General features: G+C 43.7%; 1 protein-coding gene and 1 long non-coding RNA gene across 2 annotated transcripts; both read right to left on the reverse strand.

The window, feature by feature from the left end:
- Positions 1-87: 87 nt before the first annotated feature.
- Positions 88-13,235, reverse strand: LOC116657961. Its single transcript, XR_004313149.1, has 4 exons — positions 13,135-13,235; positions 12,562-12,820; positions 10,551-10,672; positions 88-2,466 (listed from the first exon to the last, which is right to left on the reverse strand). It is a non-coding gene; the product is annotated as an uncharacterized LOC116657961 (long non-coding RNA).
- On the reverse strand, positions 8,280-13,118 carry LOC116657957. The gene is made up of 2 exons (XM_032461857.1): positions 12,912-13,118; positions 8,280-9,570 (listed from the first exon to the last, which is right to left on the reverse strand). The coding sequence occupies exon 2, from the start codon at positions 9,231-9,233 to the stop codon at positions 8,589-8,591; it is 645 nt and encodes a 214-aa protein (XP_032317748.1). The 5' UTR covers positions 9,234-9,570; positions 12,912-13,118; the 3' UTR covers positions 8,280-8,588.
- Positions 13,236-13,845: the final 610 nt, after the last annotated feature.

Consider the following 13,845-nt stretch of genomic DNA (forward strand, 5'->3'; position numbering starts at 1 on the left):
ACAACAGTGTTCAATTACTTTTTATTAAATAAAAGAATTATTTCAAAAACAAAAACATATGAATTATATTTTAAATATACGTGTATATTTAACAATTAAGAAAAAAATGAGGAGTATAGAATACAGGATAAAAAATGGAAAAGAGAAGTAAGGAATTAAGATAGGACATTATTTTTTAAAAAGCGAGCAAGAAGAAATTTAATTTCTGACACAGACTTATAGTCTTAACTCTACAGAATATGCTGGGAATTCCTTACAACTTTCCAATGGGAAAAATCTAATTACCCATTTTTAATTATAACAGTTCACATCTTAAATTACATATAAAAATGTTTAAACAGTGTAGCTTATGGGAGGCCCAGCCAGGCTCCAGAATCTCAGCCACTGGGGAATTTCTGTGCCGGACCACCCACTGCGAAAGTGAAAAGTTGGTACCTTTGCCAGTATGGAAATTTCTTCAGAAAAGAACTTTAAGCTGTCATAACCATTTTCCCCCAAGAAGACTGAGAGGGAGAAAAACACATGAGAAATTACTGGACAAACACTACTTGTCCAAGTTTCAAAGTAATAATCAAAGTTGGAATTAATGCCTTTAACACGACAGTTCTCCTAAACCTGAGTCTGTTTATATAGATTTGGTCTGACTTGTTTCAGTCCGCTCCTTTGGAGGACACAAACTTACATAAATAAAGCTAGAATTTCAAGGCAAGTCACGCTATTTAGTTATAGTTTAATTTGGATTTTTTGTTCACTTTTTACAGTCTTTTTCAAAATGTCTTTAGAAACAAGTCATTCAAATAGTAATACTGAAATAGCATTTGCATTTGACATCTTGCCTCAAGTTTCTTGGGGTAACCTTTTATTATGAAAGTAAAAGAGACACCCAAACCGGTGGTTAAACAGAGAAAGTATAGAAAGGTACACACGATGAGTCTTTGCTCATAACTTTCCCATTTCATAAAGACTAATATTTAACATCTTTTATATGCAAAGTATTGTCTCATCTATAATTAGGAACAGTCTGAAAAAAAATCAAGTTTCTTAGGCTAATGCAGAACAGATGTTTGTGAAAGTGCCTGAAATATAATAGACCTTCAGTAAATATTATTGTATTGGCAAAAAAGCTGGACAGGTGTGTGTGTGTGTTTTTATGTGCACAACTCTCCTTCTTCCCCATGTCAGGATTTCCCAGGGAGTGTTAGCAGAGGGCCTCTAGAAGATGAGATTTTTCTGCTCACACTGGAGCCCCTGAAGATACCCAAAGTTTCTCTCAAATCATGGCTCCAAAGACACTTTCTTCTGCTCTCTCCAGGGAAGAAGACTATTTATTGGGGACCCTCTATTGAAGAAGAACTCTTTGGGTTGCAAGTAACAAAAACTCAATTTGAACTACTGTGGGCAAAACAGGAAATATACTGACCTGATAAGCAATGTCTCAGGAAGGGCATGGATTTAGCTGGACCTCCAGGATCACAGGAACAGGGACACAGCTAGACTGTCCCCAGCCAGCTCTCATTTGTGCTTCTCTGAGTCAGCTTTCTGTCTTGCTAGGCACTGCAACCCTTCTGCCCTGCAGAACCTGCCTTTTGACACAGCATCTCTTCATCATGAAAAGGACTATTTCTCTTCTCTAAATCCAATTTGAAAATTCCCAGAGAGGGACCACAGGGCCAGCCTCGGTCATATGCCTCCTCTTGTGAACAGAGTGACCAGTTCTGTCATTGGCAGCCTCCACTGGAACAGCACAGCTTGAGTAAAGGGAAAAGCAGCTCCTCCAAAGGTGGACCGTTCTACCCATGGATGAGAGTATGAGGCTGGACAGATAAAACAAGTATTCTTAAAATTATACTTAAAAAATATCAGAATTATATTTACTAAATATGGAATTAAAATCTTTTTCCGTTGCTTATTATTTTCTGTAAATGTATTCTTCTGCCTCTTAGTGTTTTTCTTATGTTTCTTCTGTCTCAAATTTTTTCTTACACAGCATCATTAAGTCCTACCCTTTCTCTCTTTCATATCTGTGCTTAACATTCACTTCTTTGGACTGCTGATAAAATGTGGAGAATTGAATAGATTTATCTTTGTTTTCCTCCAAGTGCAATTAAAATGGCAGCAAAAAAGAAGGAAAAAAAAAAAAAAGAAAAAACCCCTAAGTGAAGATGAGAAAAGACTACAACAGGTGAAAAGTGACAAAAACTTTTGGAAGATAGGAAATGATATATAGTGTCTTAGTTATCTATGGCAATGTAACAAATAACTCCAAAACTTAACATCTTATAACAATAAATATTCATCTCACACAGTTTTATGGGTCAGAAATCTGGAATCAGCTTAGGTTGCAGTCAAGCTGTCAGCCAGGGCTTGCACACATTTGAAGAACTGGAGGATCTCCTTCCAAGGTCACACACGGTTGTTGGCAGGGGACTTCAGTTTCTCACCATGAAGCTTCTCGTGAAATACTAACTACAGTGGGGAAAAATGTAACAATATGATAGAGAAGCTAACAGACACCACCTTAATCAGGTGATCAATGTAACACCACCAAACATCGTCTAAACGGGCACTATGTGCCTAAGAACACAGCATCACTTCTGTAATATTCCTGAATATCATAGAAGATAAATGTAATCTGAGTCTAATAACGTGAAAATATCACACACATGCAAAGCAAATGGAGACATTCTTCAAAATAGCTGGCCTATACGCTTCAAGAGTGTTAAATTCACGGGGAAGTGCGTTATGTGCTTTGCTATGGCTATGGGAGCACACAGGAGGGAAACCTTGACCTAAGCCAAGGCCAAAATATCAGGGAGGCCTTTTGCAGAGTAGGAATGTCTAAGCTGAGATCGCAAGTCAGCCTCAAAAGTGGACAACAGGGGTGAAGAGAGGCAAGAAGAATGAAGAATGAAGCAGGTTTTAGTGTACAAGACCAAGGAAAATGCACTTGCTCATATGCCAGCTGATGTCTGTGTGTGTGTTTGTGTATCCTTTCTTTAATATTAGCAAGAGTTTTCTCCTTTTCCTAACATATCCAAAATGTCACATTTCAAAATATCTTAGGAGGTCATACCTATTGCTTTAGTCTAAGAAATATTCCTTGAAACACATGCGAAAAGAGTAGAACAAATTTACTTTTGATTGGCTAAGTCACTACACTATTCATCTCATAAACTAATGAGGTAATATTATTTTCATATATTTCCTTAATACGTATGCCTTTTATAAATGGTATTTTCTTTTTAAAAAATTTTTAATTTTATACAATTTTTAAAGATTACTTTCCATTTATACTTGTTACAAAATATCAGCTATATTCTGTGTTGTACAATACATCCATGAGCCTGTCTTACATCCAGTAGTTTGTACCTTCAACTTCCTCACACCTATATTCCCGCTCCCCCTACCCACTTGTAACCACTAGTTTGTTCTCTATATCTGTGAATCAGCTTCTTTTTTTTTTTATTATATTCACTAGTTTGTTATATTTTTTAGATTCCATACATAAGTGATTTCATAGATTGTTTATCTTTCTCTATCCTACTGATTTCACTTAGCATCACAAGTCCATCCATGTTGTTGCAAATGACAAAATTTTATTCTTTTTCTATGGCTGAGTAGTATTCCATTGGTTATATCTACCATGTCTTCTTTATCCATTAGTCTGCTTATGGACGCTTAGGTTGCTTCTATATCCTGGAAATTGTAAATAATGCTGCTATGAACACTGGGGTGCATGTATCTTTTCAAATTAGTAGATTCTTTTTTTTCAGATATATACCCAAGAGTGGAATTGTTGGGTCATATGGTAATTCTAGTTTTAGTTTTTGAGAAACCTCCATACTGTTTTCCAGTGTCTGCACCAATGTACCTTCCCACTAACAGTGTACAAGGGTTCCCCTTTCTTCACACCCTTGCCAACATTTGTTATTTGTACACTTTTTGGTAATAGTCATGAATGACATTTTCTAATCACATCAACAGAAAGTAATGCAGAAGACTAAATTCTTTCACAGTGGCAGTTTGCTTAGTGGTTGGGAGTACAAGCCTCTTGTCAGATTGTGCCTGATTTGAGTCCTATCCTAGGTTCATTTCTGCTACTCTAACCAGGTAGCCTGAGGCAAGATACTTCTGAGCATCAGTATATGTAGAGTGCTGTGAAAATAATATTGGCCTCCTATTTTGAGTGTGTAGATAATTTTTTAAAATGATGATTGTAGTGCCTGAGCCGATCAAAAATATCTATCTACTCCATCACATTTTGTAAGTTCCCAATCATCATTCCCCTTGATTTTTCAAATTTCCAGTCATCTAACCCTCCCTAGAGTGCCTTCTAAGAAACAACGAAGCCAGGACTAGTGATTCTTCAGTAGAAACTGGGGTCTTTGAAAGCCCTATAGGCACTGCAAAACCCACCTCACTGTTAACACCCTACCATTCCAATCCCTACATTTACGTATTTGTTCATATATGTTTGTTTGTTTGCTCCTTTATTTAGCGTGATAAGACAAAATATTTTCTCTAGTATAAGAATTACTAAATGCTTCATAGTTGTCTCATCAAAAGTTGTCTCATCATAGTTGTCTCATCACTACCCATTGATGTAGTGATGTGTGTTTATTTTTATGGTAGTAGCTGGAAAGTGGGAGTGAATGAGGTAAGTGATCTAAGGAATATTTGCCACCAATAAATTAATTAAAAATATTTGAAGCTATCTGGGCAAAAATCAGCAGAAAAAAGTTACTGTGGTTTGTTTAGCTTATGATTTTAATCAACATCTGATTGGACGAATACTTTTGTGTTGTTTTAGGGTTGACTAACATTTTTATTTAACGTCTCAAGTTTCCTTATTTCTAACTACAAAAGTGAAAAGACAACTTTGTCCAAGTATATTTTGATGCACTGCGTTTTACTGTATATTGTGAATAGTAAAGTTTTTAAAAGTGTAAAATAACTATGAGAATTGGGGATCATAATCTCAACTAGTAAAATAATCTTAGGTTGTGACATTGTAAACTGGAAAATTCTGTCATCTATGTGTCTCCTCACCCCCCTTCACACACTACACACCACACACATGCACATCTCCTCCCTGTCTCCCTCACCACACACGTTTCCCACGTTATAGATATATTTTTAAATGTTTATTTTAATAAAGATATATCAGGAAACATTAAAATGTGTCCAATGTCTTATGAACATTAATGAAAATGATGAACAATATGAATTATTATCCTAAAAATTCTCACATAAAGATGAAGTGGTGGTAAAAAAGTTTAAGTTGAAATTTTTTCTATAGAATTCTTTCAAATATCTGATTTATTGAGAAAATATTAGAAATTAATTAGAATTAATCTGAAGTTTAATTCATGCCAATTAAATAGATTTTAATGTCTTTGATCTTTGATTTTTGTGAACAAAGTTTTAATTATACTGTTTGATCAGTTGGCATTTATTGAACATCTACTGTTTGCCAACTGTTATGCCAGGCTCCCATAAAAAACCTAAAAGAAAATGATCCCCCAAATGTTAATTCATTAAAATGCTCCACATAGTAAACGACAAAGGAGTAGTATGGACAAGGGATAATTTTCAGGTATGGGAAAAATGAGTGCCCAGAACTGAAATTTTAAAAATTAAAAAGGGAGAGAGATGTGAGATTTAGACTTACATCTGGGACAGATGTTGGAAGAAATTAGAAAAAAAAGAAATCAAAGGAGGATAGAAATGTGGCAGCTCTTCTGTGGAGGAAGAAGTCTTTCTACCAAGTCCTAATCTGAAAGTTACAGAATGACAATAAAGGTGTTTTCCAACCATAAAAAGAAGAAAAACCTCTATAAAATACTGCTTGAGCTAATAACAATAGGACATAACACAAGAAAGAGAAATACTTTTATATGGAAAGATGCAGAAAGGAACTTATATTAGCACATAAACTCTACACAGGACGGTATCTGTCTTCTCCAGGAACACATAATTTTGACAATGTATGCAAATATACAGGTGGTGATTTCAGGCAGAGAAGGAGCTTCCACACTAAGAATAGTAAACTAAGCTGAGATTTACCACTTTGGTAGTCATAATGCTAAGGGTAATGTTGCCTGGAATGAAAGGAGTGTGCTCACTGACCCTTCCAGGATACCCAACATGCAGTGGGGCTTTATTAAAGAACGTGCAAAGTACAGTCCCTCTGTTGCTATGAAAATACAGATTCCCATATTGCATGCTTTACTTACTGGCCCTGACACCTTTATTATTTATACAAGCACTCCATATTTATGAATACAAATGGTTTACAGGTAAATTCTGGATTGGATAAAACAACGTTTCATATCTGGAAGAGTAAACACTGCAAACAATCTGAAGTCTTAACTCAAAAGAGGGGACAAGCCAAGGATAATCCAGGAGCATTTAGAATTCTGGGGAGAGTCTCCTGAGATGGGAGAAGGGCAAAAAGGAGGAGGACACGAAGAAGGTAGTAAATAAAGGGAAGGCAAAGAAAAGGGATGTGGAGAGATGTGTAAATTTCTCCCACCCATGAAGCTGTATTGATAGCTCTTCCTAATCCCCTGTTCTCTGACAAGGCATTTCATGTGAATGCAGGGTCTGGCAGAGACTTAACAGTTGCTGGGCTTCTCCAGCCACTGTGGCCTCATCCTCTCTCCACTTCTACCCACCCAGATTCCTTTCTTGTCAAACTTGTTTCCAATCACCCAAGCCCTCTAGTCTAGGACCTTTTGGTCAAACTGTCTGTTACTCAGGACACAAATAGATTGAGGGTGTCAGATAACATGGTAATTTGGTGGGGGAGAAGACAGTTTGAGCACTGCAATACCCTTTATAATACCCCCTTTTCCAACCACACACACCTTTAAAAGTAAATGTCCTTTATCTACCTATGTTTTTCTATGTCTCTAAGTCACTGGAGGGCAACTGAGTATGATTCATACCTCTTTTTATTTATTTGCTTTGATGTGTTCATTCTCTCTGAGGAGCTAACTGATAGAACATTTGAGTCAATTCTCTTTTTCTTGGGGAAGAGGGGTAACACAAAGCTGAGTGATGACAAACTTGGGCTCTGTTGCTCTAAGAGAACCACATAGAATATTGAATGCACTAAAGTTAGAGCATTGACACTACATGAAGTGATGACATCCTTTAACTACATCTTAAGCTCAAAGCCATTTCTTCTGGAACTGTTTAATGTCCAACTAATATACATGCATAGTACTCACCACATGCTTGATGCCTTGCTGATTGTCTGAAAACCGTGTTCCCCAATATCTCAGTTGCCTCTCTCCCCCATCCCCTGAAACTCTCAGGATCACTATACAGGCTGTGAATAGCAGGTGACCTTGAAGAAGCTAAGACATGAGCATAAGAGTAGTGGAATGAGGCAGAGTTCACCCCAGACATACACACCACCATGGCTACTTGATCGCACACCTAAATACAAAGATTCGGGTGAATGCTCTCAGTAAAAATGGTGCTGCTTCAATGAACAGGTCAGAAGGAGGGTCCAAGGGGAGGGGGTTACCTGCTCAAAAAATATTTGCTGAGAAGTTACTATAGGTTAGGCACTCTGTTTTGAGTAAAGCAGCTATTTTGCATAGAAATACACCAGTCTTCTTAAGAGGTACAAGAATTTTTCTTCGCGTTGGTTGGCAATTCCTGAAAGCTCTTGTAACATCACATCTTTCTCTTGTTTGCACCTACTTTCTCTCTTTTCTTGAATGAGGGAGAAGGAAAGAGACGGGATACAGGAAGGAAATGACCTTCCTTTTCAGGGATTTGCTAATGTTTCCAGGTGAGGGCACAAGAATTCAGGAGGTTCACTGCTTCTCCAGCTGTTATCTTTTCATATGTTCTGTACATTTGACTGGGCACATAAGTCAGTGCTGAAGTACCACTGTAACGTTCTAATATTCATGTTTAAAGAAACAAATAGGTCAGAGAGTAGGAGTGACAGGGTCCGGGGGAGTGGGGGCTAGGCTGGCACCTGAGCCTGGGATTTCAGCCAGATCGCTGGCCGGGGCTTTGCTCAGAGTCTGTCTCGGGATCAGGACCCGCATCCCCTGCGTCACCCTCCTCGCGGCTCGCCTCTGGCTCCTGGCGGCCTGGGGTGCTCCATTCTTTACCCGCACAGCCTTGCCTCCCAGGGTCCACCCAGAGCGTCAGGGCTGGCGGCGGATTCCCGGAGATGTCCGCCCAAACTACGTTCCGGACCCTGTGGGCAGCGACTCCTTCTGGAATTGCAGCTGCTCCTACTAACCTTTGGAAAAGAGGAAATCTGTCTCAGATCTTTCTGTGTATCTCAAGTGTGAGAGGAAAGAACATTCACTTGCGTTAGAAGGCCTAAGTATCAAGCTACTCAAGGAGAAATGCTGGTCCGTTAACCTCTAACCCTCCCGCCCCAACACAATCCCAGCCGCTGGGGAAGTGGCCGCCGGAAGGGTCGGTGCATCGGGCCAGGGACTTGGCCGGGGCAGCTCTCGGCGCAGAACTCTCTATAGGTCCTCACTCCCAGGATCGGATAGATGATTCATTTTTATATGTAACGTTTTACCCCACTCTATAGCTCCGGCTGGTTAATGTTCAACCTCAGGGCTTCGAGAGGCAGGTCGAGGGAGGCAGGCGGGGACGACCCATTCAAGGTATATGGCTGCTCGGGAGTGAAGGCTCAGAAGCCCGAGAGAGGGTGAGGAGGATGTGACGGGGGCTCCTCCGGCCTGGGCCTCCCTGGGCCGACTCTGAGAGGGTAGAGGAGCGGGGGCGGGGGTTGGGGGTCGGAGGCCCGGGCCCAGTTCTTGTCCCCGGAGGCGCAGCCGGGAGGCTGTGCCCGGGCTGAGTCCAGACCGCCCACGACGCCGCGGCCCAGGCCGGGAGCGGCGCGTGCAGGGGCGGCGGGCGCGCGGGCGGGCGCTTCGGCCCAGCGGGACTCGGAGGCAGGCTGTGCCGCTCCAGCACCCGGCTCCGATGCTCGCCTGGGGCTGCGGGCTGAGGAGGGGGGAAGTGGGCGCACGGCGGCAGCTGCGGATCAGATTCCGGTTTTGTTGTCCGGAGGGACGCGCAAACACCATAGCGGAGACCCGAGAGGAGTACAGCGGGGTGCGTAGGTTGCCCTCTGGGCCACCACTTCTCTGGGTCCCTCTGAAAATACCATCAGGGTAATGAGAGGCGGCAAGTCTTGCCACCTCCCTTCTCCCGCGTCGCCGGCCAAAAAAAATGAACATTAAGATAAAGCAGCTGTTGTGGTCAATAGAAAAGGGGAGGATTGGGTCGTGCCCGAGCCACAGTGCGGGCAGCCAGTGAGGCCCACGGCGAAGCCGCCCTTGGGGGCATGTTCAGCTGGAGCGAGGTCACCGCGGGTCTTTCTAAGAGCTGGGCCGCTTGGTCCCCACGGAATCCAGAGGTCCAGAAGGTCCCGGTCAGCTGTCCAGGCTGCCATCCCCTGGCGCTGGGCAGTTGACAGGCCGGCAGTGCTGCAGGGGGGGAGGAGGCTCCGAGCTGATGAGGGAAGTTTCGTTCCGGGAGCTGCAGCCCAGTCTTCGCAGGCGGGATTTTTCCCCCCTGTCAGAGAAACTGACAAACAAGACCCTGCCTCATCAGATAAGAGTGGCTCCTACGATTTCATGGATTTTAGGAGAGGGTGGAGGCGTTGATGTTAGTAGAGCCCTGTGAATGAACATCCCCCGAGGCCCAGCGCCCGCATAAGAAGGGTTTTATTTTACTTTCTTTTGTTTGATATTATCTTATTTTCTGACAAAGTGACCCGTCGTCTGTCGCTTTGGGCTCTGGCAGGCAAAGCCCCTTTTGTGGCGCTGGGGATGGCCTGCAAGGTGTCCACCTCAGTCCACAACAGCGTTCCCCGCCCCCTGTGCCCCCACACAGCGGGGTGAATTACAGAGACCCGTGGTCAGCACAACGCAAACGGCCCTGTACAGTGACACTACAGAAGGCCCTGCCAGTTCATCTGGGAGGACAGAGAACGATGCCATCAAGCTTCATGTGGGTACAGCAACCCCACCCAGATACCCACCCAGAGAAGCAGACATGAGGGGGCTGTTGAGACAAGCAGAACGGGGGAAAGCACCCAAGAACTGGGTAGCCGCTAATCTGGGTTCCAAGTCACATTCCATATGCTGCTCCACTGTCTTCTTAGGGACAGCAGAAACGCCTCAAGGTCTCATCTCCCTAGAGGGACGAGGGTAAATGTTCTTGTCCAGGACTGCCGGCTGAGGGAGGCCAGGGTGGGGGGTTTGGGGTGGGGGCGGGTCCCCCGCTGCTGCAAACTGTTGGCGGAGGCAGAAAGACTACTGCTTCTGGACAGAGAAAGCATTGGTAGAGGGAGTCTCGAAGCTCTAAGGACGCTCTAAGGTACATTTGGTTGCAGCATCATTGGTCCGTTTTCTAAGTTGATAGAACAGGAAAAACAAGCAAGCAAACAAACAAACAAAAAACCCCACTTTGGAGTGGATAAAAAGAAAAAAACAGAAGAGGGAAAAGATAGGAAAAGAAAAAGACAGAAAGCACGAGTGTGGGGCAAATACCTTAAACATTTTTGCAGGAAGAATAGGAGAACTGGCTCTAGAAGGATCCATCAAAGTCAGGGGATGCAGACACATAGCCTGATCAGGGAGGGTCCAATGAGTCTGAACTTCTCTTAGCTCTTCTGAGAGAAGAAGAAGAAGAAGAAGAAGAAGAAGAAGAAGAAGAAGAAGAAGAAGAAGAAGAAGAAGAAGAAGAAGAAGAAGAAGAGAAGAGAAGAAGAAGAATAGAGAAGAGAAGAAGAAGAGAAGAAGAAGAGAAGAGAAGAAGAAGGAGAAGAAGAGAAGAAGAGAAGAAGAAGAAGAAGAAGAAGAAGAAGAAGAAGAAGAAGAGAAGAAGAAAGAAGAAGAAGAAAAAATATACAGTCCCCGACACAATCCCCTAAAAGTGAACACCTTTACCATATAATTATTAAATATTTTTTAAATATTTAAAAAGGGAATTTAGATGGTTCTTTTAGTCATTCTTTGGCTGAGTAACTTTAACTTCCAGTATCTTCTGCTTTCCACAACTGCCACTGAACTACTAACAAGGCATGTTATAACAGGAGTGGAAATGATTTTTTTTTTAAAGGTAATGAAGTAGAATTAAATACATCTTGAGTGGGACATTGTGTTTCTTGCAGGCCTTCTCTAAGCTTCAAACAAAATCTAAAATCCATATTTCCATAAAATGCGTAAAATACTCGGCACAGAAGTGAATGAAGTTAAGTATCCTCCACACAATAAATTCTGGTTTCTGTCTTTTCAGATAGAATGGCAACAATGAGAAGGCCTCCTTTGGTGGTGGGGTGGAGTAGGGTGGGTCATAAATAAACTTTTGAGATTAAAGACCTGAAAAAGTAAATTAGTAATGTGTATAGATAGTTTAAAAAATTTCCTTCTGAAAATCTGCTATAAGAAATTTCTCCCGTTTACTCCGAGACCTCTCTTCCCTCAGTCAACCACGTTTCTGGCTTCCCCGTGTGCTTAGATTAACTGCAGCTTGTAGGGGGGTTCTATAGGATAATCAATATATTCATAAAGGCCTCTGATCTGATTACATTGTTGTTTTCCCTTTTCCTTTCAAGAACTTCAGTCGGCGAGCCGGGGACTCCCAGCGTTGCTGCGTCTGTGAGCGCCGGAGGCTGGGGAGCCCTGGCGACGGCGGCGAGGGCGCTCGTGGATTAGGTTGTGGATTGCAGGGCAGACCTTTGTTTGGTCACATTCTCGACGGGGTTTGGGGAGGGAGGGAGTTGTCCTCCTGGGAGATCGCGACAAGTTTTTATAGACTCTCCTTAAAAGAACTCGCCGCTCTTCATAGGGTTAATTTATGGGGCTTTCGAGGAATATTGGGACTTTTAAGACGTTCTTTATTCCTCCCCCCCCTTTTTTTTTGTTACACTCCTGAAAGGACTCCTGGATTTCAGCACCTCGCAGGAAGAGGGTGGGAGTGGGAGAAAGAACAGGGCCTAGAGGAGAAGGGGAGGGTTTGCCTCCTAATCAAACCGCCTACAGGGCCCAGGCTGCCCAAGATATTTTTAAGAATTAAGTTTCTAATCATGCTGTGGGCTGTAAAACTCAGGTTTAAGAACTGGGAGGAAATTGAGACAAACGTGAGCTACATCCACCTTTCCCCAGGTCTCCATTAATTTGAATTCAGGATCAGAGTAAGGAAGAGTTTGGGGCCTTGAATTTTTTAAGTTTAAAAACCAAGGACCTGCGGGAGAGAGGATTGGAGTAACAGGTGAGGAGGGCAGGGAGGAAAAGCCCCTAGACCGCGAACTGTCTGCTTGTTGCTGTCCCAGACCCCCTGCCTCAGGGCGCTCAGAGGTGGGCGGCGGGGGACTGAAGGCCTGGGAGGCCCGGGCTCCTGGGGGCCCGACCTCCCGCTCGCCATCTTTGATCCTAAGCGGAGGAGGTTGGTGTTCATGCTATAGATTACCTTAAAGGTTCCTTTAAGCACTTTAATACACAACTAGCTCAGAAATCATTAAGAGACCTAGAGAAGAGGAAGAAATACCCTCACACTCACCGGTAATAAATGTTGACATGCAGCAAAAATCGATTGAGTGGAACCGAGGTGGTGGCAGTAGCGATGGCTGGAGGGGGGGACCGGCATGGGAGCGGGAGGGGCGAGGGGACCGACTCCGCTGGCTCGGGAACTAGGCTTTTCTCACTTAAAGGGAAAAGGAGGTGCGGAAAGGGGCCGGCGGGCGAGGGAGGATGGGTGTGGGGAGGCGGGGGAAGGGTGAGGAGGGTAATTCTTCCTTCTGGAAGTCCGGGGAAAGGAGCTGAGGTGGGAGAAAGGGCCTCTCATCAGTCCCGAGTCTCCGCCCCCAGCCCGCACCACTCAAGTCAGGGAAGTGACAACCCTTCCCAAACCTCGACTTCCATTTTTGTTTCCTGCAGATTGATTGATTTCTTCGAAATAGAGTTCTATTTCAGCAAGCGAACTAGGCCGAGATTCACCTCCTGCACCCAGCGCTCCCAGGTCACTCTTAGACCCGCAGACGCAAATCCTCCCAGCAGGTCTCCTTAACGCTTCCAGCTCCCCATCCCCAAATCCCCTCTCCCAGTCCCTTCTCCCGCCGCCCCTCCCCCATACCAGACGGAGGCTCTGGGCGGCACGGACGGACGAGCCCCGCGGCTCCAGAAGCCAAAGTCCGCCCGTGGGGACCATTTTCCTCTCCACTGCTCTCAAGTGAACAACAAGGACCGAGGTGACCCTCGTCCAAAGGGCTTTTATCTGCCCTCCACTGCCGCGTGATCCCTCCGCAGGTCTGAGGCAGAGCTTAAAAAAGAAAGACAGTTAATGTACATTAAGCACTGGTCTTAAATCGGGGACATTATCTGTGATCTCTTTAAGTGGCAGCAGCAGTTTCATGCAGAACAAAGACTCAGTGTCTGAGCTCCAGAAGCTATAGGTAAAGTTTCAGTCAGATAAAAGCGACCTGAGCGCAAAAACACAGGTTTTCTCGCCCCAGAAAAACCAGCGGCTACTTTTCGTTCCCGATTCCCCTGGATGGTGTTTGTCCTCGCCCATCGCGGGGGGATGGGTGGTGGTGACCCGAATGGCAAAAGACTTCAGAGCTCCCCCCCCCAACACACACGCCGACCTCCCCTTGCGCCATGGTGAATTCTTTGGGACTAAGTTGTATTTGCTACTCTTAGTTACAAAATCAGATTTCACATTAAAAAAAAAAAAAAAGCTGAAAACCACCAACAAAGGGAGAGTGGGTGCTTAAAGTTCTTTTAAACACTCACACCGACTTTATTCCCCTTTTAGATGTCAGAGGATGGGAGGGAGGACCAGGGC

Source organism: Camelus ferus, chromosome 2 (genome assembly GCF_009834535.1).
Source record: "Camelus ferus isolate YT-003-E chromosome 2, BCGSAC_Cfer_1.0, whole genome shotgun sequence".
In the NCBI taxonomy this organism is placed as follows: Eukaryota; Metazoa; Chordata; class Mammalia; order Artiodactyla; family Camelidae; genus Camelus; species Camelus ferus.

Excerpts from the sequence above, each read along its gene's own strand:
- LOC116657957 (XM_032461857.1), bottom strand. The coding sequence starts at position 9,233 with ATGTTCATTTTTTTTGGCCGGCGACGCGGGAGAAGGGAGGTGGCAAGA.